Raw genomic sequence first — 25,938 nt, 5'->3', positions numbered from 1 at the left:
CTGCCCCATGTCAACTTCCACAATAGAATTTGCAGAGCTGTCTTTGTAACTCTTACACATTTGTTTTGTGCAATGCAAATACAAGTAGAAACTAAACGGAAACAACATTCTTATTGTTTTCTTTAATTAAAGGGTTCAGATCCATCGTGGTATGCACACATTAAATAATCTCATTCTAACCAGTCCAGTGCATTTACAAGTGAATGCTGGTCCCTTTTTAATACTAATTACAACTGGCTAACATTTTCCCTACAAAGCCAGTAATGCAAAGGATATGAAATGTTTAAATATTTTGTTTTACTTCCAGTCAAATGGGCATTGGAACCAATTCCCAACTTAAGAGGCCTTAACTACAAGGACTGGGTGAGCTCCCATTTTCTCCACTCCACTGCTGGGTCCAACACCAGGTGGAGGGGTCTCTTCAGAGATGGAAATTAGGCGCATATTTACCTGCAATACTATATATAGTCTACAGTTTGTGTAACTTTCATATACAGTACACAACAATATACATGAGATTTGGGCCTTTCAGCATGACACAAAGCTGCATTAGTGTCCAAAACATAAAATATTTGTTCTTTTGTAAATAAACAATTCTATTAATTATTTCAAATCAAATTTTATCTCCCATCAGAAAGATTAAATAAACAATAGTGCCAACATAGTTACATTCAAGACAGTATTTGACAAGTGCCAATGTAACTAGAACCATGGCAAACAATACTTAAAAGTCTGGCCTTATAAAAATTGTACACCACTGAAAACAGTAGAAACCAATGCTAGTCCTCCACACTGGTGAGAAATTACACGCGCTATGAAGAATGCTCAAATCTGGTAATCACAAGTCAAAAACAATTGCACTGGAAAATTAGGTGTCATCTCCCACTTGCAAGCTTGACAACAACCCTCGCTGGAAGATGAGCAATAGGCTGAATGCAAGGTTGTGAACTGGCACAGACAGAGTGGGTATCTACATCATCCTGGGTGGATTTTGCTATCCTTAGATGTTGCAAGCATATTCTGAATGATTACTTTAGTTTGTAAACAGAAACGGTAACCTATGTTTATGGCAAAAGCTTATGCAACACATTTCAAATCTAAATGTTGGGTATAACTTGGTTTTATTATTAAAAAATGAAAAGTAAAAAAAAAACCCTTGGCTACGCACATTTAATAACGTTACCGTCTAGGATCAGTAGGATGACCTAAAGTCACATGTGCACACCTCAGAAGACGTAAAATAGACCTTTACAATAAAAACCACTGAATAAAAAAAACTTGCACAAAACTACTCGCCCTTCAGTATCTCAAAGCAGCAAGACGGAACCATGTCCACACTAGCCAAAGCTCTTCACGACTGCTAATACTGTCAGTCCCTTGCGCAACGAATTTGATCAGAACAAATATTTTGACTCGAAAGCCGACGCCAAACCTCCGTCTCTCCACAAAAGCATAATCCTTATTCCTTTTGTGTTCACCTCCAATTTCGGCAGCTACTCATTGTGTGTATTTCACTGTTTAAAATGTGACAACTGGACTCGGGTTCCGTGAAGCGCAGTCAGAGGTAGGTCTCCTCCATCGCACAGGAAATACGTCCTGTGCTCTGCACCACTGAGCTGGGCTCTGGCTCGGGGATGTTGGGGTCCGGATGAGTGGGTTTCTGCGAGGTTGCTGGAGAGATGTCCCGTGAGGAGCCGGGCCTGGCACCTGGCGACGTTGGCATTGCTGCCGCGCGTAGTTTGGCAGATGCCGGGCTGAGGGGTGGTTTTTTATTGTCCTTGACGGGCGAGAGTGTGATTTGCGGAATGCGGATGCCCCCGCTGGGTAACTTCACTTTGTCTTTGCTTGTTGACGGAGACGCCACTTTGGGTTCCGGGGTGCGTGGGCTTTTGTCTTGGACAATTGGCGAGGACGACCGTCGTTGCTGCTCTTGCTGCACGCTTGATGGGCTGCTCGTTTCGGGTACTGTCACCTTGATTTTGGGGATGTCGATGTGATCATCCGAAGGTTTTTCTTTGGATTTTTCCTCCTTTTCCTTACCTTTCTGTTTCATGCCCTCCACTTCCTTGCCTTTGGGGATTTTCTTTGCCATTTCCTTCTCTCTCACTTGCTCTTGTTCCAGCTCCTTCGCTCTCTGCCTGTCCAGCTCCTTTTGCTTGGCCGTCTGCTTTTCTAGCTCCTTTGCCCTCTGCCTCTCCTGCTCTCTCCACCGGGCTCGCTCTTTCTCTTCCTCCTTTTCCATCCGCTTCCTCTCCTTCTCGTTCTCCTTGTCTCTGTTCCGCAGGATGCGCTGGAGCTCTTTCTCCCGGAACATGGATACTGACAAAACCACAATACAAGCATCAACGCCACTTCGTAGTTCACCAGACATGCCAATGACTCCACACGTCACGCTCTACTCACACCACAGGACCCAATACACAGGCACCATGGGGTGCTCACCGCACATGGAATTTGCTTTTTCATATCAAGGAATACTCGCTGCCCACTGCATGGTGGTAGTGAGTACGGGCAGTCCTCGGCTTACGAACCTAATTCGCTCGAACGGTTCGTAGGTTGGAACACAATGCATTGTATTTAAATGCTCATACAGTCAGCATTATGAAATATGCTATAGTCCAACAAAGAGAAAGGCATTGTTAAACTCGTAATTAAATATTGTACATGTGCATGCAACACTAAAAAAAATACTGCATAGTACGTAACAAATAAAAAAAATTCACTGACCTTGAGTCCTGATGCTGGCTTGCTTGTCGTAAGGGGGGCAATGAGTCACCACAATTGCACACACACAGGGCACGCGCGCACCCACAAGCACACAACAAGACAAAGATCCCCCGTATAGCCTTAACAGACTTGGGGCAAGTGCTGTTAGCGAGTACCACCTATGAAGGCCAGCACGGCACACGAGGGGGTGGGTGGACAGCACCACGCCCGGCCGCCTTTGTCTCCCCAGTGGGGATATTTACACATCGCACCAGGTACTCATTTAAGGCCGAGTCGACCTAGGGGAGACCCACGACCGGTTCAGAGAATCGTCACTGGTGTTGGCCGTGAGCAGGAATTTAACTCGGGTTGGCCGGGTTCGTAGCGCAGCGCGCTAACCACTACACTACCGCTCCCCACACACACCCCAACGACTGAACCACCGTATGGCCTTAACAGGGTGTTGGGGCAAGCGCTATTGGGAGTAGCAATTATGAAGGCCGGCATGGCACACGAGGGGGTAAGTGGCCAGCGCCATGCCCGGCTGCCTTTGTCTCCCTAGTTGCAATGTTTACACACTGAACCAGGTACTCTTTTGAGGCTGAGTCGACCTAGGGGAGCCCCACGTCCTATTCAGATAATCACACTTTGGTCGCCAGGTTGGTAGCACAGGACGCTAACCATTGCATTATCGCTCCCTCCCCACACTTGCTCACAAAGACCCCCCCAATCCGTATAGCCTTAGACTAGGAGCAAGTGCTGTTAGGGAGTAGCAATTATGAAGGCTGGAACGGTACACGAGTGGGTGGCCAGCACCACGCCCGAACGCCTTTGTCTCCCTAGTGATGATGTTTATACATTGCACTGGGTACTAATTTAAGGCTCAATCGACCTAGGTAGGCTCAGGACTGGTTCAGATAATCGTTACTGGTGTTGGCCGTTAGCAAGACGCAACATTTTGGCACACATGCGTGCATACACGTGCACACGAACACTCCCAGCGCGATGCCGACTCAATTACATCTTGTGGAGAAGAAAATAGTTCTATGGTTCAGTTTGCAAGTGCAACTTCGCATTGTAAGTTAGCGTTTTTTAATATTCATGGATGCTGGTTCATAAGTTGCAGGGGCCATTTGTATGTCGAGGACTTCCTGTACATGACAATCTCACTGCACAGGACTCAACTCCACAAGGCACTCACACTAACCTTGCATTATAAAATGTTGGCATTGCAAGACAATGAAATCACAGTAAATAGGGTAGTAAACATTTGTAAATGATGATGGTTAGCATATGGATTTATAAAGTAAATCATTTATATCCCTTGCCATTCCAATGCTGGATGAAGGCCTCTCTAAGCCGTGTTTGGCCATGGAGGTTGTCTGACCAAACTTCACCACCGCTCCATCTCAAAGGGCATGATTGTTAATCCAATTATCTCAATTCAGGTAATTGAGAAAGCCAATCAAATCAAGTTGTCACGTGGGCAAATATGTAGATAGATTTGGTTTATTATCAAGATCAGAATGTTAAAAGCTCAGGCTAAATTGTAACAACTTTACAGGTGGCGCGAGCCGGTAGGGGTGCCAACTCACTCTTGCCACGCCTCTGGCTCATGGTGCTCATGGTGCTGAGGGTGCTGAGCGTGCTGGTGATGCTCGGCGTCGGCGAGGGAGGCGGCGAGTAGCCCGTCGTCTCCTTGTGGTGGGCGCGCCGCGCCAGGCGCAGCGCCTCGCGCTGGAACTCCAGCTCCTGGCGGACGGCACGAGCCCCGTGCAGGCGGTGCGTCGACGAGTGGCTCGGCTCCCCGCGCGACTCGATCCAGCGCTGCAGCTGCACCGCGTGCTCCTTCTCGATGTCCATCTCCGAGATGTCCAGCTCCAGGATCTTAAAAAAAAAGAGCTTATTTTCAACGAGCACAGAAAGGCCAGGAACCAGGGTGCACTGCCGTTCAGACGACCACAGAAATTTGTGTAATAGGGACCGCACCCCCCTAGTTGTGATCTAGACAACAACAGAATAGCTAGAAAGATGGAAGGCGAGGTAGAAAAGTGAAAGCGTGATGGGCGGAAGAGGTTCAAAATCAGGAACAAGATGACAAAAGGAGACCACATCTTTCTATATATCAGCCGTGTGCTATCTCTGCAAATGCCCTAAGATGTTCAAGAGTGGATATTTTGAGCATTAGATTCAGCAAGTGCTCAAAGGTGAGTAATTCGTGAGTTTTACTTCGCCTCAATTGTAAGAGACTATACGTCAGTAATTTTTACCTTTAATCATAGGGATCACCATTCAGTACCCTAAATGATTTGCCCCAAATTTAGAAGAGATTATCCAGAGCAGAATAAGTGTAGGAAACCACCTCCTGTAGCTGTATATAATCATTATTAGCCATGATCAATTACAGTAACCGCTCAATGTCAAGCCATCGCCACCTCTCACAGTATTGTAAAATATGACTAATAATGTCACTGTGGTAGAACTCCCGAATATCATCATGCTTCACTAGATGACACCTCAGCCATTCTGATTCTTCTGATCTTTTCAGTCCGATCAAAACCTTGAGTAAAAAAATATTTACAAAAACACAAATGAAACCTCTCACCGCCCACGTGTGTGTTTCCCTGGGTTGCGCAACCTCATGGTTGTTTCCCCTCCGTCAGTGTTTGGATGATGGCAATGCTGCAGTTACTGCCGCCCATTAGGCCAACGATCTCTGCTGGGACCGGAGATGCCTGGGGAGAGCGGAGCTGACCCGATGTCCCAGTGGGCAGAGGGCCTACGTACCGCTCGCACGAGGTACTCCTCGTGCAGCTGCTCATGAGGGATGTTCTTCAACTGCTCCATGGTCTCGTAGAGGCCCGGGCACATGCGCACCCTCTCCGAGCTGCCGAGCGCGTGGCGCAGCAGTACCAGCCCCACGCGGAACATCGTCTTGACGCCTGCCCACGCATGCACGCGCACACACATGCCCGCACAGTTATTTAGAAATAGCTGATGACCAGGTGAGAGTCCACAAAGGCAAAGTGTGGCTTCTGAAGGAAAATCTGGCTTGCCGTGCAAATACAAGCTAAAATTTCCATGATAAATATTTACAGTAGAAAATAAAACCACCGAAGAATAAACGAGTACGGAGCAAATGATTCACCGGCTCCAATATTTCATTGACTTTCACCAATAATTTGGAGTTGTGATTTTATTAAAGTTAATTTTTTTGTAATTTATTTTATGAATTAAGGTTTTACCGTAATGTCGACCAATGCATCATACACGTCTAACAAACTCGTAAACAATGTTTGTACTTGGGCAAACATCAATCAGTACTGAGCATCACCAAGTGGGAATGCAATCATAGGGGTAATCGAGATTAAGAATGAGTCGGAGGTCGACAGGGAAGAGGATTATAGGGTGTAATTACATTGACAACTCTATGGTCTAAAGTGTTATAAACTTTCGAATCACGAACAATTTTAAGCTTATACTCCGATTGTAAGAATCCAGGTCAACACATCGGTGCATCGCTATGTCCCCACAATTACCCGTGCAGGAACCATGAGCGGCCGTGGAGCTCCTCCACTGCCCTGCGCCACCGCACATCAACACCACGCCGTCCCCAGGTGTGTGCGGGTTAAACGACCGGCGCCACCACTCGCCCACCCACCCACCTTCGCAGAAGAACATGTCCCAGACGCGCAGCACCGAGTCCCAGGGCAGTGTGCGCGAGAAGACGCACATGAACCACTCTGTCATGTAGAGCACGGGGTCCACGCTGTGCCATTTCAGGTGGCGGTAGCCAATGAGCGACACCTTCCGCAGCAGCGCAAAGAGGATCTCGCCGTCCAGCTGCAGCGACTCCTACATGGGGGGCGATGGTGGGGGGGGGGGCAGGGTGACGACGCATGCACATGCGATCAGTGGGTGTATGCGCGCGTGCAGTCATTGTGTGCCAGTGCATATACGTGGAGTGGCCATCTGAGACTTGGTTTGGAGACGATGTGCCAGAGTGTGGGGGTGTGCAGAAAAGTAGAGCGAGTGTGCGCACACTGTAGAACGAGTGTGCGAGAACGTAGTCGTGGGACAGCTTGTAAATGTGTAGCTGGCGTGCAAGTGTGTAGACGGTGTGCAAGACGACAGATGTGGAGTGGGCGAGCGAGTGCACGAGGTGTGTAACCAGTGCGTGCGCTTAAAGCATGCACGTAGGTCTAGCCAGCAAGTGAGCGGGTAGGTGTGGAGTGGGCGGGAGAGATAGATGGTGTGTAATGGGTCAGCGAGCATGAAAGCGTGCGAGTATGTAGTGATGCCAATACTGGGCGTGGCACGTGCAGGATAGCGACTGTGTTACCGAATCACCAGCAGAGGTCCTCAACTCACCAGCCCAGCACTGTAGTAACCCGGAAGGTATTTCTCGCAGATCTGCACAAAGCACCAGAATGCTTCCTGCAAAGGCAGCAAACGCAGTCTCACACATGGAGCCTTACTCAGTTCAGCAGCAGCAGCAGTTATAAAGTCAACGACAGAGGTGGAAAATCTGTGGGAGAGTGGGGCCGGGTGCGGTGCCCAACCTCGGCCGGCATGTGCATGAGCAGCACGGCGGCGACCGGGGCCTGTCCCTGGCAGTACCCCTCCTCTGGGCGGTAGACGGTGTAGGCCTTGAGTACGCGGAACAGGTCCTGTTGCCTAGGTGACGACACAGCACACGCAGAGCAGACGGTAAACGACAGACGTGCGGATACCTGACAAGCCTCACCTGTACCACCAATTAACACAAACAATAAAACTAGCAAGAAAGTAGTCCAGCTGCAGTGCTGCACGCCGCGTGCCTCGCATAACCGGGTGTAACATTTTATGGAACAGGTTTTACGCGCCGTCACGAAAATACTTCAAGACGGTTAACAACGTCAATCATTTGTAAAACTGCTTTGAACCAAAAACAAATATTTCGCCCGCTAGTGTGTTATCGGGTTGTACCGTGTGTTGTACGGCGTGACATCCGTATCGCCCCACGTGCTGGGAGCTTATGCAGTTAGCCCAACCATGAACACCTACGTGGTAGCAAGTCTTTTGACTCGAGACACAAATAGCCACATCCGCGGCTCATGACCTTGATTGCATCACCCAATAAAACATTTGTATTATGCCAGTGGGCACAAAGACTGAAGATGTGTAAGGGCTGACTGTGCTTAAATAAATGCAAATCCTCTCGCACCACACCAGAGGGGACACGCTGAGTTGCGTGCCAGATGTGCCAACATTAATTGCACGATTAATTGCTTCTATGTACAACTTGCATTTATAAGCAGGTATAAAACCTCACCATTCACGATTTTATGATGCAATTAACTTATTCAAGAATGTATATTTTTTTACTCCAAGTAACATTTTAACATGTCCACGAGCTAGATAATCGGTTTCGAAAGAACCAAGAAGATGAATCGGTTTCTTATTGACGAGTCGACGCGTCGTTACACGTCCGTTCCCCAAGTCAGGCAAACGCGACATCCGCACACGGCAAAACCCAGCGCAGAAAATCGGGCGAGCGGAGCACGTGATGCTGGAGCTCGGGACCCACCCCTGGCCTCCCTTGGCACGGAAGAGCTCGTGGAAGGGGAACTGTCGGTGCAGGTCCTTCTGGATGACCTCCAGCCACTTGGGGTCCCCAGGTAGCTTATCCAATTCCTGCGGAGACGAGCCACATACACGGGGCACTCGTTAACGTCGGCTCGGCTCAAAAGGTGATTAGACATGGCCACTAAAGAGCAAAGATTCGATTTTATATAACCTCCAATGTCAGAGGTAGCTCTGTGAGATCTGCTTCGATGAGCTCTTCTCTTACGCAACAAGTCACACTGGTCTGCGAGAGATGCAAATGGTTACTTCATATCATTACATGATGCCAATAGCACAAGTTCCATGAACTGGGGCAAGATTACAAAATGTTATTTTTTAAATGCAGCCTTATAAAGGTGGTCCACCCCAGTCAGTGTCTTAGGGGTCAAAGTGATGAGCTGGCACCAACGAGGTCATAGGTTCAACTCTGGGTTTCGGCCACCTGTGATGAAACTGAGTTGTGAGAAGAACATCTCAGTCTGGTCACCAATCCCAATACAACAAAAACCAAACCATTCAATTGCGTCTTTCTCTTACTTTGGCAACATTTTTGCACCGACAGTTAAACATTTAAATTTGATTGAAATGCAAAGAAGACTATTTGCAGATCATAAAAAGCGTGTGCCCATAGCATGCACAAATGGACTGAATGAAATAACCTCTGAAGTCGTTCTGTGATATCGTCTAATGGAGCTGTTCCAGGTGATGCACCGCTAGCTACAGAGTTCCAAAAGGAAATTCCATCGTCTCATAACATGACACTGACAACACTACTGGAATATAAATTGGGAGAAGTAAAATAAAAAAAAGGCAGCCTCACAGCCACGGCACACTCACAAACAATGCGGCCATCCCTTGGCCGCGGGAGGCGGTGGTTGCTGTGGTTAGTTTTGTGACTGTGGAATTGGCTACTCGGGTTTCGACAGCATGGCATGGGAAGGCTGATCAGAGTTTTGTTGCGAGTGCCAGGTTGCGTGTGTGAATTCCGGTGGCGATGGACGCGAACCCCAGGTCATCGTGTGGTGACAGGCTCGAGTGGTCGTGTATTTGCCGCTTCTTACAGAGCTGCACGCTTCAAGCTCAGCCACCGCCCTGGTTAACACTGTGGGAGTTTTAACCATAAAAAAAAACTGCTGGTAAATTACGTATTTTGGTAAAATTACATAACAACACGTCTCCTACTGGTAAACCGGGGTGGCAGGGTGGTGCAATGGCAGAAATAATGCCTCAGAGCAACAAGTGCCTGGGCTCAATTCCCACCTCAAGTGCCTAAGTGTAGTTTGTTATGCTCTCCAACTGATCTGCATGGATTTCCTCTGGTGTAGCCAGTTTCCTCCCATAGCTAAAAAAACACACAATTTAACTTGTGTTGGACAAACATCCCAACGCTGAAAAATTACCTGCAAAATACTCAAATGAGATCACACACAGCAGCAACATCGCTCCCTACTGCAAGAATTAAACAAGCGTGGTTAAGTTAATTAAATAGTCTATTACTCGTCTGCGAAACATTTCGCCTTCGTGACAAGTCTTGCGCCACCACAAGTTTGGTGTGAATATCAAATGCGCAGGGGCGCGATGGCACGCACCTCAAACTTGCCGGGCATCTGCTCCATGATGTACTTGCTGCCAGATAGATGCTCCCAGGCACGGGCCCGCAAGGACGGGGGGATGCCCTTCCGGCACCGCAGCTTTACCTGCACACAAGGGTGGCAATACGGTACTTGTACTCAAGTGTGTACGCCATGCAGAGTGCGCGACGTGCATATTATAGGTGTAATGATGATTAACCTTGAATCATCGTTTGATTCCAGCGCTAATTCTACCTGGTCTCGTTTACACCGTCTCTCCTGTTGCATTATCTCTCTGGTTTGTTTGTTTGCCCCAAGGTGTCCCTTCAGTTGTCACATCAAGGGCATATCCATGGCTCAAGCTCCCTGCCTCCCATATGCTCCCACTGCCCCCTCTTCAACACGTAATAACGCTCTCCACACTGGGATCCTAGAGCCAGGCCTAGGGAAGGATGGTGGAGGTGGCTTCTCTTTGCCTCCCTCAGCAGTGCTGTTAAGGTGACACCATCACCAGATTGCAAGTTTAACAAAACACCCAGGATAAGCGTAAAAACAGTCACTAAAACGGAATTGGCCAAACATCCCAATACAGGACCCGCCTGAGAAATAGCCTTAAGGCTTTCCTGGATAATACCATTACTTGGTCACACTTACACAAACTTTGATTACGTACATATGTTCACGTACAAGAACAAGTTGCAAAGGTGTATGAAAATAGCAAGCACAGACCAGTATTAAAATAAGAATAGGTTTTCCCCTTTCTGGCAATAAAACCCGTGTTAAGATGTTCAAACACCAAATAGATTTCTTTTGGAAGGACGATAATCACCAATGCAAACTGTATTCCTTGCAAAATTTATCTATTTGGCGTTTGAACACCTGTTTTATTGCCAGATAGGGTAAAATCTATTCTTATTTTCCATACTTTGATAATGGCAAAAAAGGTCCCATTATAAACATCAGTATGTTACGTCACTGTTTGGATTGGTAACTTTTAGCACCGCTGTGCTTACTCTCTTGACGAAAGCACATATAGACTCAAGAAGTTCAGGGGAGGGGTTTAAATATGCCTAAAATTCAGCCAGAGCGACCTTTTTCATTGATCTCCTCGGTAAGGATTCTCACATTCCCTGTATGGATCAGCAGCTAACATTTATGTTTAGCGAAAAGGCGCAGTCAGTTATTACCGTGGTGTTTTACGTAATTAATTAAGTGACTTGATAAACACGGTGCTAAGACCCCGATGCCTCAATGTATACATTTGCCCCAGTGTACAGATTTTCCCGGTATAAAAGAGGACAGCAAGCGAATGACTAAACCCAACAAGGAAATGCATGACCAGAAAACAGCAACACTAAGGTCATAGCCAATTTTGTCACTCCATTCAAAACGAGCCCTAAGTCACTTATTCATTGGCAGCACGGAACCTCACAACGGACTGGAAACTGTTCTTCCATGGCGATGAGAAGCAATGCGTGTTTCCTGTCGACGCCAACAGTTTTAGCTCATTGGGAGGGGACTCCTCCTCTGCTGCTGCCCCTACTTTCTTTTACTTTGCTTTATTGGCGTCATTTTCATGACCCATGGTGACTCTTGCAAGAGCACTCAACCTGGTTAAACAAAATGAACTTGAAACTACTGTCGGGAACTCCACCCCCCCACCCCCTCTTGACCACACAGCCGATACCCTCCCCCCTGTTAAAGTCCACGTTCAAGAATCTTCCTCGTACGGTGTGCCGCCTTGTACGATTGAGTCACTGGCTCCCCATGCAACATCTGCCAGGACGGTCACTCCATGAGCCGATGTGGCCACTTGGTCGCCCTGTTTCCTCTTGCAGGCAACACGCTCATGAAGAGTCATTGACCAAACGTCCCAATGTAACAGGACCTTAGTAATAAATTACTAAGGTCCTGAATAATTTTAATGCATTTGTCACAGCTCATAAGATACCCGCTAACCACAACTGACAATGTTTTAATCAACCGCCAAAGCTTCGTCAATTTCTGCAATCGTAATACAATTGCACAGCAATTTGCATTTACCGAGCATCCAAATCTAACTGCACGTCAAGATGCTGTACCAAACAGTCGGGCGTGTGCTTCGCAGGGAGTTCAGGAAAGGATGCATATACAGTTTAATTGTTCAGAAATGTGCAAAGAAGAGGAGACGGCGGTGACACAGCGGAAGCGTGTTCGCCGCGTGTTGCAAATGTCCACGGTTCGAAACCAGTGGCCACCCTGATTAATATTGTGTGCGTATTAACCAAAAAAGGACTACGTGCCGGTGTCATGGTCCAAATTTTCCGAATTTGAAGTAAACTACACCGCGAATGACTCAATTGCAATCCAAATAGTAATAATTTTCCCCTACTGCGATCGGCCGGGCACTCTTGAAAAAATTTCACCAGCCTCAGCAAGGCTCTCCTGTGTAAACAGGTGTAATAATCACAAAGGAGCCAGTCAGAGGCTAAAAAAAAGAAAGCTCTCAGAGTTAGGATTTAAAAAAGGGCAGGGAATCAGCAGCGTGGACGCCGACCGCCTACGCGACCTGGAGTCTCGGTAGCAGGGGAACCGTGCCCCCAGCGCCCCGTGACCTAGGCGGTGGCGCCATAGCGAATGAAAGCCCGGCTCTGTTGAAAATCTGGCAACGAAGAAGTAGTGACGCAGACCATGAACAGTGCCCCTTTAAGACGAGAGCCGTCGTACAGCTGTCTCGTTGCTCCTGCAAACCGGCGCTGCTGCGATGGACTCGCTCGCGAGTCTCAGCTGCCGAGATTAAAAACGGGCGATCGCCGACGACTGGCAGCGACGGAGGAATGGTCCCCTCGAGGGCCGGTGACGTTTCACATTAACGGCGCTGGCGTGCCCTGCGCTGCCAAATTATTCTCATTGGGATGCAACCGAGAGTGTGAGGATATGACACGCGGCAAGAGCTCGACTCAAGAAACCAACACCATCCATAACAATCTCAGCCACACTGTAATCAACCACCACACTTGCAGGTCACAAGACTTTTCGTCTTCCCCTCGCACTGCCCCTAATTTGGAAGGCCTTCCCATCGTCTCCTTTCCCGAGCCCTTATGACAACCTTGTTTAATGCCACAAACGTGTCAATAATGATCTATTACAATTTACAAACTGCTGTTTTTTGCTGGTTGCTTGGCGTTTTGGGTCTTTGTGCCCGTGCTCGGCAACAGGAGCCGCACTCTCGTGATTACACAAACATTCGACATCGAAGAAATGATTATTTTTCTTAGTATTGCGGTGCATGGTTAGCGCTCCCAATGGCTGTCAGTGTTGCCGTGAAATCGTGAATACATTACAAACTGGCGTCATAAACAGATTACAAGGTCTTGTGCCTGAACGTACACAAATAAAAAGGTTTTGAATACACGATTCGATGCGTCTATCGTGAGCTTGAGGATCAACATCAATCGATAGAGCGACGCATCGTTCAACTGCAGACTCTTACGCAGCAGGCAGCAGAGGAAGGTACAGTAGGCGGTGGGGCTTGCTAACGTGTGTTCGCGCAGAGTGCAGCAGGGCTCCGTGACCATCTCGAGGAGTGAAAAGTCATGCCACCCGCGTCAGGCCCATTTCCACCCCCCCCACACCACCCATTTCCACCCCCCCCCACACCACCCATTTCCCTTGCGCCCTTAGCAGAGAAAACGCACATTGTTGCACCACGATACAAACAAGTTGTTCAATCCGTTACTCTCAGAGTAAGCATATACGCCTAATAATCTCTCTTGCGAGTTCCGTAAAACATGTGGAGCGTTCCCATAACGTGTTCTCTACAGCTGCGCAAGAGGAAGCAAGGCAAGAAAGTATTTTACGCAACCAACCACTGCTCTCACGACTTTTAAACCCCCCTTTGACAAAATCCTAAGGACAAATTGCCCAGAACGCACCCAATTTCATCAGACCTTGGAAGTTAAGCAAGTGTGAGCTTGGACAGTGCATGAATGGGTGACCACCAAGTGCAAACAGGTTGTCATAGATGGCTGGGGAGCTAGATGGAGGGCATTCGAAAAAAATGCGTTGTTGTACTGCGATTCTATGCTGTCACATTTCCCATCAGCACTGACCAGCCATGGTGAGGTATCATCAAATAATCCCCACAATCTGCATGGCATGACAAGGCCCTCATCGAGCATTGGATTGATACAAGGGCTGTACTCGTATGTGTGTGTATGTGTTGCATTTTGTGTATGTTGGGTGCATATATGTACGCATGCATATATGTATATACATGGACATACAGCAGCATGTGATTTCCCTTGTGGTCTCTCCTGGAGGCTCTGATATGCAGTTAACATTTCCCGTTCGGACACTGCACGTGTATATTTAGCCTCAAGCTCAATAATGGCGTCCAGAGGGTCAGAGGTGAAAGCCACGGTGCTGTGTTCAATTCTATAAGTACTGTACTCTCATTCATTTACTGCTGAAGTCAAGGGAATCAATTTTAATAAAGCGTATTACTATAATTAATAATGATTTCAATGGACATGTGATAATATTTGTGTAGCGGTACTCGATAAACATGACAAGCGGAATTCAATCACCGGCCATGGCGAAGACCAGCGGTCCCGGCTGCCCCTATTACACTTCACCAACCCGCACTGGTCAGCGTGGTGAAGTATGGTCAAACGACCCCTTTACCGCAATGGCGTGGAAAGGTCTTTATCCAGCAGCGGCTCGATAAAAGACTGCACATCAGCATTATAATTACATGAAACATAATACAAATAGTTTGAAACATTTCCCAATGGAAAAACGAATCTGGAGCTGTAACAATCCAATCACATTCAATTTCATTTCATTGTGTTTATATATATAAAACGCAAATCGTTGTGCGGTCGATACGGACGACCGAATGTGCCTCGCAGTAAACCAGTTCTCTGCCGTGGCCTCGTAAGTAGCCATCTCTTAACGAGCTGCTAATTCTGTCCTGTGTTCCATTAGAGATTACCGCCGGCAATGCGCTAACAGGGCTTTAGCAGCCTCAGCAAGGAAGCATTGCGGTGGCATATCAGCACAAACAGGGGAACAGCCCTGATGGGGGTTGGGGCTATCAGACTTCCTCAGCTCGCCCATGGAGAGATTGGCACCACGTGAAAGCAGAAAACCAAAAACAATTTAAACGGTCAACGTTAGCCGTTTGGCGATGTGACTCCCTGACCACTCTTCCAGCATGATGCAGACACACGCGTGGATTCACTGGCTGGTCACATCACTCACGGACGAGCACAATTCAACAAATTACGAAGCATTTTTATTTTAAACACTCTGCTGGATAGAACAGCCTCTAGTGGCCGGAGGGGGGGGGGGTCATGTGAACGGAGTACATACAACACAACAAAACACACATGATAAACGAGGACTCTGCAGTCACGTCCATTCCAAAGTGATCAGTTATGCAACCATCATTCGTGAGTGGATCCGCCGTTACGCACCCGATCCATTGCATGTTATGGTGAGCTTAATTATCGATGAATCGGTGCATTGTTACACCCCGGTAACACACGAGCACACACACGGAAGCACAGTACAACCGTCACACGCGCACGGCTCGCGCCCGCCCACGCGGAAACTTACGATGAAGGGGAGGGTAAAGAGTCAAATCAGAGACCAAAAACCAGAGAACCCCAACCGGGTCCCCTCCTTTGAGGAAGTGGAACAGTTTGTTGGGAGAATAAGTAATAACGTAATTTCAAGTGTGACTGGGTTACCCCCGAGCTCCGTTGTTGGACTGTGTACGTGCACGATTTACAATTTACCGCATGGTTTTGCGCACTGCTGCGCACTGTAGCGGTTGGTGGACTGCCGATTTGTAATTCCACCATCAGAGCGATGACACAAGGCAACCGGGTTCTGCGACGCAAACCGGCGTCAGCGTTTGTAATCGTTACACGTCCGGCATGTGCTGATGCCGCTATCCTGGGCAGCCCATGTACCCAAACCAAATATTTCACTTGTCAATGCAAACCTGAGCTGGCAAAACTTTAGCAATAGAAATTTTCATATATTTTGTATACGCAGTGCGCAGTGGAGTGGTGGTCAGGAAAAGTCTGAAGCCACCGTTGAGGAGCTTCATTGGCCAGAATTAGATAAAATGCATTTGCAAGTGTAATACAATCTCTTTCTGAACACAACAATCTTGTTGGGTGGTGGAGGGTTAATGACGATACATTTGACACAAAACTACCAAGTGGCCAAACAAAAACCAATATGTATTACCGTAGTTGTTAACAGAGATTAATTCGCTTTCATTAGCCAATAGGCTATGAGATGAGAGTTAAGGTTATGGTCCATGGAAGGCCTACTACAAGTGGTGAGCTGACCAGTTCGTTAGGCTTAGGGTCAGCAGGAGGGCGAGTACTATTGGCTGTTTGGATAGTTGGTTGTGAGTCAGGACCAGAGGTCGCAAATGGGTACCCGATACCCGTACCCTACCCGATACCCGGCTACCCATACCCGGCCGGGTACGGGTAGCCGTTTGCGACCCTGGTGCGGCCGGGTACGGGTAGGCCGTGAGTCATTGGTGAGTAACCATTTGTCACTCATTTCGGGTAGGGTACGGGTAGGATACGGCTACCTGTACCCGGCCGGGTACAGGTACGGGTAAGGAATCAAAACCCGTTTGCGACCTCTGGTCAGGACTGGTGTTTGGTCGCTTAGTGTGCTCCACCCTTAAAGCGCTCAGCCCTCTTCCCCACTGCTACACCACGCCCGTGGCCACGGTTTGTTTGTGGGGTTGGCAGCAGCGGTGAGCTCTGTGCCGGGCGGCACACTCACCTTGTTATGGATCCCTGCAGTCACGAGAACTTCAAATCTAGATACTCACCTTCTTGTAGCCCTTGGTGATCCACTTGTCCCAGTAGCGCAGCATCTCCAGCCACTTCAGCTCCCTCTGGCGCAGCACGTCCACGGGCATCGCGAGCGCCCTGCGAACACGACGAAACACGCAGCGACGCGTGAGCACACCGACACACTCCCGACATTGAGGCAAGAATAAAGCATCTTCTTGGTTCTTTCGGTAAAGTCACGTAGAAGGGAAATAATAAAATAATAAAAATAATACATAATAATTATAATAAAACATAATAATGATTATGTTTTATTTTTATTATTTATAAAATTAAACATAATAATTATTATTTTTATTATTTTATTACTTCCCTTCCACGTGACTTTACCGAAAGAACCAAGAAGATGAATCCCTGCAGTCACGAAAGCTTTAAATCGAAGAATAAAGCAACGCACAATAACAACACGTAAGCAAAGCTCCCTACAACAACACATTACAGTCGCCCCGCGTTTTATGCGCGTCTACGTAACGCGCTTTTGAAATAGCGCGTTAAGATTAATAGACAACTTATTTTTGTTATGCACGCACTGTTATTGAAAAAACCGCGCTCCAGCGCTTTGGGCACGATGAATAGAACGAGCCAATTGTTAAGTCAGGCAGTAAAGTTCAGTGGCGATGCTGCCTGAGGTGTAGTACGACAACCACAAGCACGGGCAGCATCAGCATCTCCTTCTCGCGTGCCATTTTCAAGATCTTGTCCACGTGAACTTGGTCTTGTGCACACATTCCTACCAATGTGCAGTAAGCATCTCACTTAGTGTTCAAAATATTTTTGTATTTTTTATGATGTTCTTTCTTTAAATAGGTTGTTACTATATATTTAATATATGTATGGTAGTATTGTAAATATAATATGTACTGTAACCAGTGAAATATGTAGACGTAAGAATGAAGTTCGATCGCGTGCTCTCCCTAACTCCATTTCCGTTATTTCTTTGGAGAAAATTACATTTAATTTACGCGATTTTGAGTTATGCGCCGTATTTCAAGAGCACAGCCCCCCTGTAAAGTGAGATGTAGCATACCACATCAGTACAGTAACACAAGAATGACACAAACTAAAATCCCAATCTCAACACAGCTCTCAGCATACACAGAAGTCATCTAAATTGAACAATAAATAATATTCATTGCTTAAAGCAGTGAGATGGTAACACTATGAAATGGACAGACCTTAGCCAATAAATACCCCCTTCCCAAACTGCATTTTTCTTTTAGTTTCAGTTGTTTTTCCATACAGTTTAATAACCTCAGCAGCAGTGACCTGATGATGATTAATGTAAAGTGACATTTGTAGGGAAAATCACTTGCAGGGAGTGTGAGAGCTCAGTCCTATGGAAGTTAATGGAACTGACGGAAACTCCTGCAATCAGTACAGGATTATCTGCACAATACTCGTTACTCTTGCACATGAAACCACACCTCTTAAACTCCCTCCTCCACAGTTCTAGCAGTAATTGACAACCAATAAATCTAGTTAATGAGCTTGGGTGAATTTAAATGTCTCGCATAACATTTTTTATTTCTCCTGCTTAGATTGTTCGCGGTTGTGCTGTACACGGCTCTCCGATTTGTTTTCGGGTTGTACCGCGTGTTCTTCCGCACCGTATCCATGCGCTGGGAACTTCATCAATTCAGATCCTGAATTAGTTTGCAGCACGTCATAAATCGTGCTGTACAATGCACGGTGCAAAACGAAAATACAACTGAGTGCTAAACCTGAACTTTTATCAAGATTTTTCTGGTATCAAAGTACCCACATTAAGAGATCAAAGAAGATCAGAGCCGATTGCAGTTAAAAGCCTAAAAAAACCCGCGTGAAATGCAAGGAGCAGCAGATTTTTTTTTGGACGCCTATTTCAGTTGGCGGTTACCCACCTGAGATGGGGCCCGGCCGGGTTGAAACCAATCGGCCCATAGCAGATGAGATAGCACGGCATGGTTGGGGGCATTACCGTGCAGAGCGGTAGTGGCCACCAATCCTGTCGGTGCCAAATATCATTACATGCAGCCCCAAGGTGACCAGGGGGCTCAGAGTTCAGGGCACTGAGCTGGCTCTGCTAAGGTCATGGAGTTTGAATCCAAGGCGGCTGCCAGGGATTGCATCAGTTTCTCAGGTGCAGTGATTTGATGGTTTCAGCCCCTGTCAGCAACAATAAAAAAAATCGATCGTGCTAATTTTTTCCGGCAATTAATTTGACTAAACGATAGTACTGAGAGATAAAAAAAGTGGTTTCACTGTTATGCGATCAAACATTACTCTCATATGGCAGATGGTGTGGTGCTGCCTACTAATGTGTAAACCAGAGGTCACTTGAAGCGATTTCAGAGGCAGGTCTGTGATATCTGCTTCTGCAGACCATTCAAAAACACAAACGGTGCACTGTTTTGTAATTGATGGATACATTCTTCATTTCATGACGCCCATAGAAAAAACGGGATAAAAATTGGAAAGGCAAAAAAATGACAAAAATAATAGCCATGGGGGGCGCATGGGGGGGTGGGGCACACGCTATCCCCTTAAACAACCCACACGCAGCACAAGGAAGCTTCCTTTCCATTGCACTGGAAACAAACAAGCAGCAGGCAGCTTTGATCGCTGAAGATTTTGCAAGGTGCTGCTGTTGTCAGTGCAGATGTCATGGGCCTAGCAAAGCACAACCTTTGTGTTTGCTCAAGATGCTTCACAGCAGAAGGCTATAAATAAGCTCCCGGAGCCTTTGCCACCCGCTGCAAGGGAAGATTTGGAAAATGTAACAATACGCAAAGGGAAGTGCTGCTTTGTCTCGGCTTCCTGGAGCGATGCGACACGCGTGATATCTCTACGCTGTCCGCCAATGGTGCGTCACCAGGGTCAGAGTGCAGCGCTTCTTTCACAACCAGGCACCAATCAACTCGCACAAAGAGAATGTGTAAAACCCTTCGGTGACACTTGCGTTTTATATTGTTTATATTGTGAATATTGTGATGGTTTGGGAGGCCTTCATCTAGGGCTGTATAGAAGTTGCGGGGTTGCTCGCACACTGGAAACACTGCAACTGCAGTCACGCATCACTTTACACAACCACCACCACCAAATCATGTTGCAACCACCACAAAGTCCCAAGAGCCCTTCTATACTCCCTTCCTACGTCGGAACTTGGGTTAAAAATTCCCGCGCGTGGCAGGCACAGGCCAGCCTCGACTGCAAGCAATGCAGCAACATGCCAGCAGCGAAATCGGAGACGCTTTCAAAACCGAGCAGCCAGTGTGCGGCGGCATCCGCTTGGCAGCACAAGCACTTTCTGGCGCCGGATTTAGCAGCACTCATTCAGCTCCCAGTTTCCCGGGCAGCAAGAGCAGAGGGGTCCCTTCTCTGCCCCCCCATGTGCTGCAGTGGCTATTCTAGGTTGCCCACGCACGTCCCCGCGCAAGCTGCTTCACGCCGACTAAACGGGCAAGCGAACAAAATAAATGCCGTAAAAACCAGCTTCATCCTGGAGTCTTAATCGTTGTGAAGCTGAATTAAAACAGAAGGGTTTGGAAAGAGAGAAATAGAGATGCTGTGCCACACTGAATGCCAATGGCTAAACCAATATCCGCTAAGCCATCTGGTTTCAGCAGACTCTCTCGCCTGTGGAAACCAATCTCGATGCTGCCATGTCACCGGACGGCCGACAATTGGCCCCCCTTGTACCGATATGCGGGGCTCGGCCAAGGTTAAAATAAATCTTTTAATGGAAAAAAAAATCGTGGTTAAAATGGTCTCATTGCTAACTGAACAATGCCGCATGTACCCGGCAACTATTTATGCAGTGTTTTTAAAACGCTGACAGTGAGGTTGTGGTGGCATTACAGGGGGGAGGCGGGGGGTTTATATGTATCAGCACGTTTTTGTGTGGTGAAACAATAATATCACAGATGCGATCAAACGTAAATGCGTGCTGGCGGGTTATCCTGGGGGTAAACACCGCAGCAGTCAGGGAGGAGGAGGGGTGTGCGGCAAGCAGCCACTGACCTACATCCCGCACAGTCTGGCATTAATCGCGCGCGAGGTACATCTCGCCCGTAGAAGCGCGCGGATCGCAGTCATAATGTGGCCCCCGGTGCATTCTGCACCCCGCACTTTCCAGCAAGGAATTAACAGCAGTCAGCAGGCATTGATTCATGGAGTAGAATTGAATCTCGTGCTTTGCGATATGCACTTCAAATCTAGCGTTTAAATAATTGTTTTTAATCATGGACATTTTATGCACGTGTTCATTTTGATTAATTATCATAACAAAGTACATGGTACGAACAAAAACATTATCATTCATCAAGACGTGGTGGGGTGGGGGGCACAGTAGCTCTTAGAATACTGGAACCAGACCTAGGGTCAGTTACAATTGGAATTGTCTAATTCGCAATGAACTGCAATTACAATTTAACTTTGATTACAATGTATTTGTAATTTCAGCTAACGATGTTGGTGTAAATGTAGTTCAAATTGATCCCAGGTCTAACAAGGGCTGGTGTTTGAAACACGTGTCCAAACGAGCGCAGCATTGACTATCACAATACTTTCAATCCAGGATCTCTAAGTGAATAAAACACTGCACTCTGCAAGGCAGTGTGATTCTAGATCCGGCTATACGCTTGGGAGAGAGGTCAACGCTGTACACGCTGAACATAGCCACATTCGTGAATTTAGATGCACTGGCAACACTTCATGTGGTGCAACAAACACCGGTGATGCACAAATATTTAAATGCATCCCGCCAGGATAGCACAGGCTACGAGGTGACCAGGAGATGGTGGTATGCCAAAGGATTCCTCAATCTATCTGTGTGGAGCTTTGAGTGTGGTACCACCACATACGCATGCCAGGTTCCGGGTCCTCTGGTTACCTCCATATACCAAAAACTGTTGAGCTGAACTGAAAATATTCGGAACTGAACTGAAAATAAATTGAGCTGTTCAATTAGTAACGACGAAGAGAGGTATTTGGAGATTGGCTCTCATCGGTTAGAAATTATGAATATAAAAAAAGCCCCTGGGATGTGGAGCGAAACGTCGGATATCATCATGCTGAACACCACATTGCAATGTAGCAGGACCCTCCTGACAAAGGGCTATGAGACTCAGAGAGGCACTTGAAATAAAGCGCATCAGTACGATTATTATGATCCCGGCTACTCTCGCCGCGCGCCATCACGTGGGCCCGAGCAACGCACCCTGTGCTGCCATCGGAGCCCTCGACAATGAAGCCGAAGCGGTCGATCTGTGGCCCCTCCACCCCGTTCATGGCGCGGCCGGTCCCCGCCGCAGCTGGCCCGTCCCTGCTGCCGTTCCCACGCGCCGTCACTCCCTGCCCCGCGCTCGCCATATCGGTCCCAGGCTCGTCGATGTCGCCGTCAGCACTGCCGCCACCATCGTCAGTTCAGCGGCGTGGCCCCGGAAGAGACGCGGGCTCGTGGAAAAGTCAAGACGGTGGCGGCGGTGGCGCCATCCGTCCGGAGGGGCCGCTCGCAGTGATGTCACGAATAGCGCCGGCGAAACTCTAGAACGATGAGGAACGGCGTTTAGAAGCGGCGGAACAACTTTTGGCTCTCACCGGTTATAAACAATACATTTAAGCATTCAATGTTCATTGTTGGTGGTCTGAGGTTTGTACATGACTAGTAGTCACAGCCTTAGCAAGAGTTATACTGGATGTGGTGTGCCAGGTCTGGAAATATTTTATGGGATGCTGACCCAAACAGATCCGGCTAAAATTTTGCCCGGGTTGTATATCAATACATGGCAATGAAGGCAAAGTGTTACTAAAAAATAAAATACTAAAGACGAAGAGTTAAATGATGACGTCACCCTGCTGCTGCTCTATTTAAGACCGGGAGCTAGAGCAGAGCCTCACCATTTTGGCGAATTGCCCGATGATGCTGAAGGCAATCACCAGCGAAACGTCGTACTCAAAAATTGTAAATGTTGTGGTTTCACGCTTCAACACACCGGTGGGCTAAAGCAGTGAACTATTTGTCCATTGTCAACGTGACACTTTTTTTGCCGATTGGCCGTGTCGGGTGGTGGAGGGTTACGACACATTTATAAATAACGCGATCTAACCCAAAAACGTTTATTATGAATAATATTGGTCGCGAACGCCTACGTGTTAAACTGACGAATATCAACTTAATATTTTAAATAAAGCCCGACACACATGACTTAAGCACCTTGCCCCTCTGCCCTGTAGCCTTCTGTTCCTCTTTCCTGCCACTCTCTGAAAAAATATATAAAAACAATCCCTATTTCCTAAATTATATCTCACCTCTTGGCTCTGACATTCCTCGAAGACACTAGTGTAACCATCAACCGCATAATAACATCAAGAGACCGATGCGCACATCTCCTTCATGAATGGAAAACTAAAGACAAGCCACAGTAGTGCGATTGTGGCCGTGCAAACCAGAGTATGCACCATACAGTACACCGCTGTAGTCTGCATTCCTTCAACGGACAAATAGCAAAATTACACATAATTAATCGATAATGTACAGTCCAAGTATGAGAAAATGCACACACTAAATGGCACTTACTTCATAACACGTGCGTTGTCGCGTGAACATTGCATTTACAATAAACATGTTGGGTCAACAAACATAAACACCACACCTACTCCCCCAACACAACCGCCACTAGTCACGCCCTCGAACACCACCAACATCATCGCCACAACCTTTGACCCACGAACACCATCACCGCGAGCGGTAACATCACCGCCCATCAACAACAACATCATCATCATCATCAACCATCACCGACACACACCACCACTGAACAACGCATGCACAAACACCCACCCGCCATCACGGCAACCAACGCCGCTGGAATTCACCGTCAAACAACGACTTGCCATGCCCGCCCGCCCGTTCTCTTCACAAATCTAGGCCCCGTGGCCACTTCGCCGAGCTGGGTCCTGTGGGACTCGGCGAGGCCGATGAGCGCTACGGGGTGGCCTCACAGAGTCGGGGTGGCCTCACGGAGTCGGGGTGGCCTCACAGAGTCGGGGTGGCCTCACAGAGTCGGGGTGGCCTCACAGAGTCGGGGTGGCCTCACAGAGTCGGCGGGGTGGCCTCACAGAGTCGGCGGGGTGGCCTCACAGAGTCGGCGGGGTGGCCTCACAGAGTCGGCGGGGTGGCCTCACAGAGTCGGCGGGGTGGCCTCACAGAGTCGGCGGGGTGGCCTCACAGAGTCGGCGGGGTGGCCTCACAGAGTCGGCGGGGTGGCCTCACAGAGTCGGCGGGGTGGCCTCACAGAGTCGGCGGGGTGGCCTCACAGAGTCGGCGGGGTGGCCTCACAGAGTCGGCGGGGTGGCCTCACAGAGTCGGCGGGGTGGCCTCACAGAGTCGGCGGGGTGGCCTCACAGAGTCGGCGGGGTGGCCTCACAGAGTCGGCGGGGTGGCCTCACAGAGTCGGCGGGGTGGCCTCACAGAGTCGGCGGGGTGGCCTCACAGAGTCGGCGGGGTGGCCTCACAGAGTCGGCGGGGTGGCCTCACAAAGTCGGCGGGGTGGCCTCACAGAGTCGGCGTCACTCACCTGGCTCTGCCGTACGTGGTCGGTCAGGCATCTGCCCCCCCCACCCCCCTGGTCAACCCTTGTTCGATCTCCATCTCCTATCATCCCCCCTGGTCATGGTCTATCCACCGCAAGTCACCCCCCACGCTATCATTGATGGGGTCTCTGTCTCCCTAAGTGGTTCTCAATCATCCCTGGCCACGTGTCTTCATTGCAGAGCACCCTGAGCCAGACGTGCTCAGCTCACCCAGTCAACTGTTTAATCATCACCGTGGACTCGCGGTGAGATTTCTCAACTCGGCATCCCCGGCCACAGACACACACACCTCGTCATCCTTGATGAGGCACGTCCACCCTTACTCACCCCCTGCTGAATTACCTTCCCCACGTCCACCCCGTGTCAGTTCTCAATCCCCAATCAGCGCGGATAAGCCCCTTAAGCTGTTCACTGCTCGTCACTCCTTGGTGAGGAGACTCCACTCCCCCTACCCCACGCTTACTCACCATTAATAATACAAACTTCTCTCGCCATGTCCACCCCGCCTCGTCACCCGGACAGCTTCCTCACGCCCTCACCTCCACCACCCCCCCACTCACCTGTCTACACTGAACTCGCTTGTGGCGTCCCGACACTTCCGCTGGTACAGCAAGAAGCCTCGTGAGAGCGGCAGAGGTGTATTCCCTTGAGAGCGGGCGGGCGGGCGGGTAAATAAAGTAGGCGAGAGAGAGGAAAATTCCCAGGGAGCGAAGGAATCCCGACGAAAATCCGCGAGGCCGACGCCGCTAACGCCGATGTCCAAGTGGCGGCGTCAACCTCCTCCACCCTCCACCCCCCACGAGGCCACCGCGCATGCGCACCAGGAAGTATGAACGCCTCCGATTGGCTGCAGCCGTTGGACCAATGGGGGCGCGTGCTCGCGTTGAGGCTCCTCCCCCCCCCTTCCCCCGGAGGCCATCTTACTCAGGGGAAGGTTTGAGTGGCACGTTGGGATTTAAATGACCAGTTTAACACGTGGTGGTGATAGGGGGCTTTCGTAGGCAGTATTATTCATCATAATATAGTGGTTTTTTTTTGGGTTAGATCGGGCAAAACGTGCCAATTCGTTACGAGTACAGCACACCGGTGTGTTGGAGAGAAAATCCACAAACATTTACAATTGGCTGTGTCGGGTGGTGGCGGGTTTAACGACACATCTATATTTACGAAACCTAACACAAAAAACTTACGGATGATATTGGTCGCGAAAGCCTACTACTACTACGTGTTACACTAACACTCAAACAAGTTCATAGTATAGTTGTTTTGGATTATATTGCGTATTAGTAAGGTTTGTCACTCAGAATGTAAATGTTGTGGATTTGCTCTCTAACACACCGGTGTTGTTGCTGTACTAGTAACGAATTGGGATGTTCTGTTTACGTGACAAACCTTACTAATTGTCTGTGTCTATGTTCAAATACCAAATAATATTTTTGTCATCATTAAACAATGAGATCACATTTGGAGTACAGTAAAACAAAGTATGAATTATATAGTTTAAAGACCATAACATTACGTTTAAGAAAAAAGCCCCCCAAAGTGCTTTCTGCCAACTTCCCGAACGTGTTTATTCTTAAAAGTCCCAAAAACTTTTTTTGGAATGTAAC

The 25,938-nt window shown here is 48.2% G+C and overlaps 1 protein-coding gene across 1 annotated transcript; it reads right to left on the bottom strand.

Annotated features, from left to right (window-relative positions):
- Positions 1 to 118: 118 nt before the first annotated feature.
- Positions 119 to 25,130, bottom strand: LOC144945260 (TBC1 domain family member 10A-like). Its single transcript, XM_078873640.1, has 11 exons — positions 24,889 to 25,130; positions 21,954 to 22,279; positions 16,735 to 16,834; positions 9,903 to 10,010; positions 8,276 to 8,382; positions 7,269 to 7,383; positions 7,078 to 7,143; positions 6,372 to 6,561; positions 5,494 to 5,648; positions 4,302 to 4,593; positions 119 to 2,319 (listed from the first exon to the last, which is right to left on the bottom strand). Exons 2-11 carry the CDS (start codon positions 22,103 to 22,105, stop codon positions 1,559 to 1,561), a joined length of 2,046 nt encoding a protein of 681 aa, XP_078729766.1. The 5' UTR covers positions 22,106 to 22,279; positions 24,889 to 25,130; the 3' UTR covers positions 119 to 1,558.
- Positions 25,131 to 25,938: the final 808 nt, after the last annotated feature.

Source organism: Lampetra fluviatilis, chromosome 37, assembly GCF_964198595.1.
Source record: "Lampetra fluviatilis chromosome 37, kcLamFluv1.1, whole genome shotgun sequence".
Lineage (NCBI taxonomy): Eukaryota > Metazoa > Chordata > Hyperoartia > Petromyzontiformes > Petromyzontidae > Lampetra > Lampetra fluviatilis.
Note: the sequence above shows the minus strand (reverse complement) of the source record. Positions and strands in the feature narration are given on the sequence as shown.

Bases quoted from the DNA above. Each gene is read 5' to 3' on its own strand.
- LOC144945260 (XM_078873640.1), bottom strand. From the start codon at position 22,105: ATGGCGAGCGCGGGGCAGGGAGTGACGGCGCGTGGGAACGGCAGCAGG. The intron at 16,835-21,953 runs GTGCGTTGCTCG...TCGTGTTCGCAG, and splicing joins GGCTCCGATGGCAGCACAGG to GGCGCTCGCGATGCCCGTGG. The intron at 7,144-7,268 runs GTTGGGCACCGC...CTGCCTTTGCAG, and splicing joins TCATGCACATGCCGGCCGAG to GAAGCATTCTGGTGCTTTGT.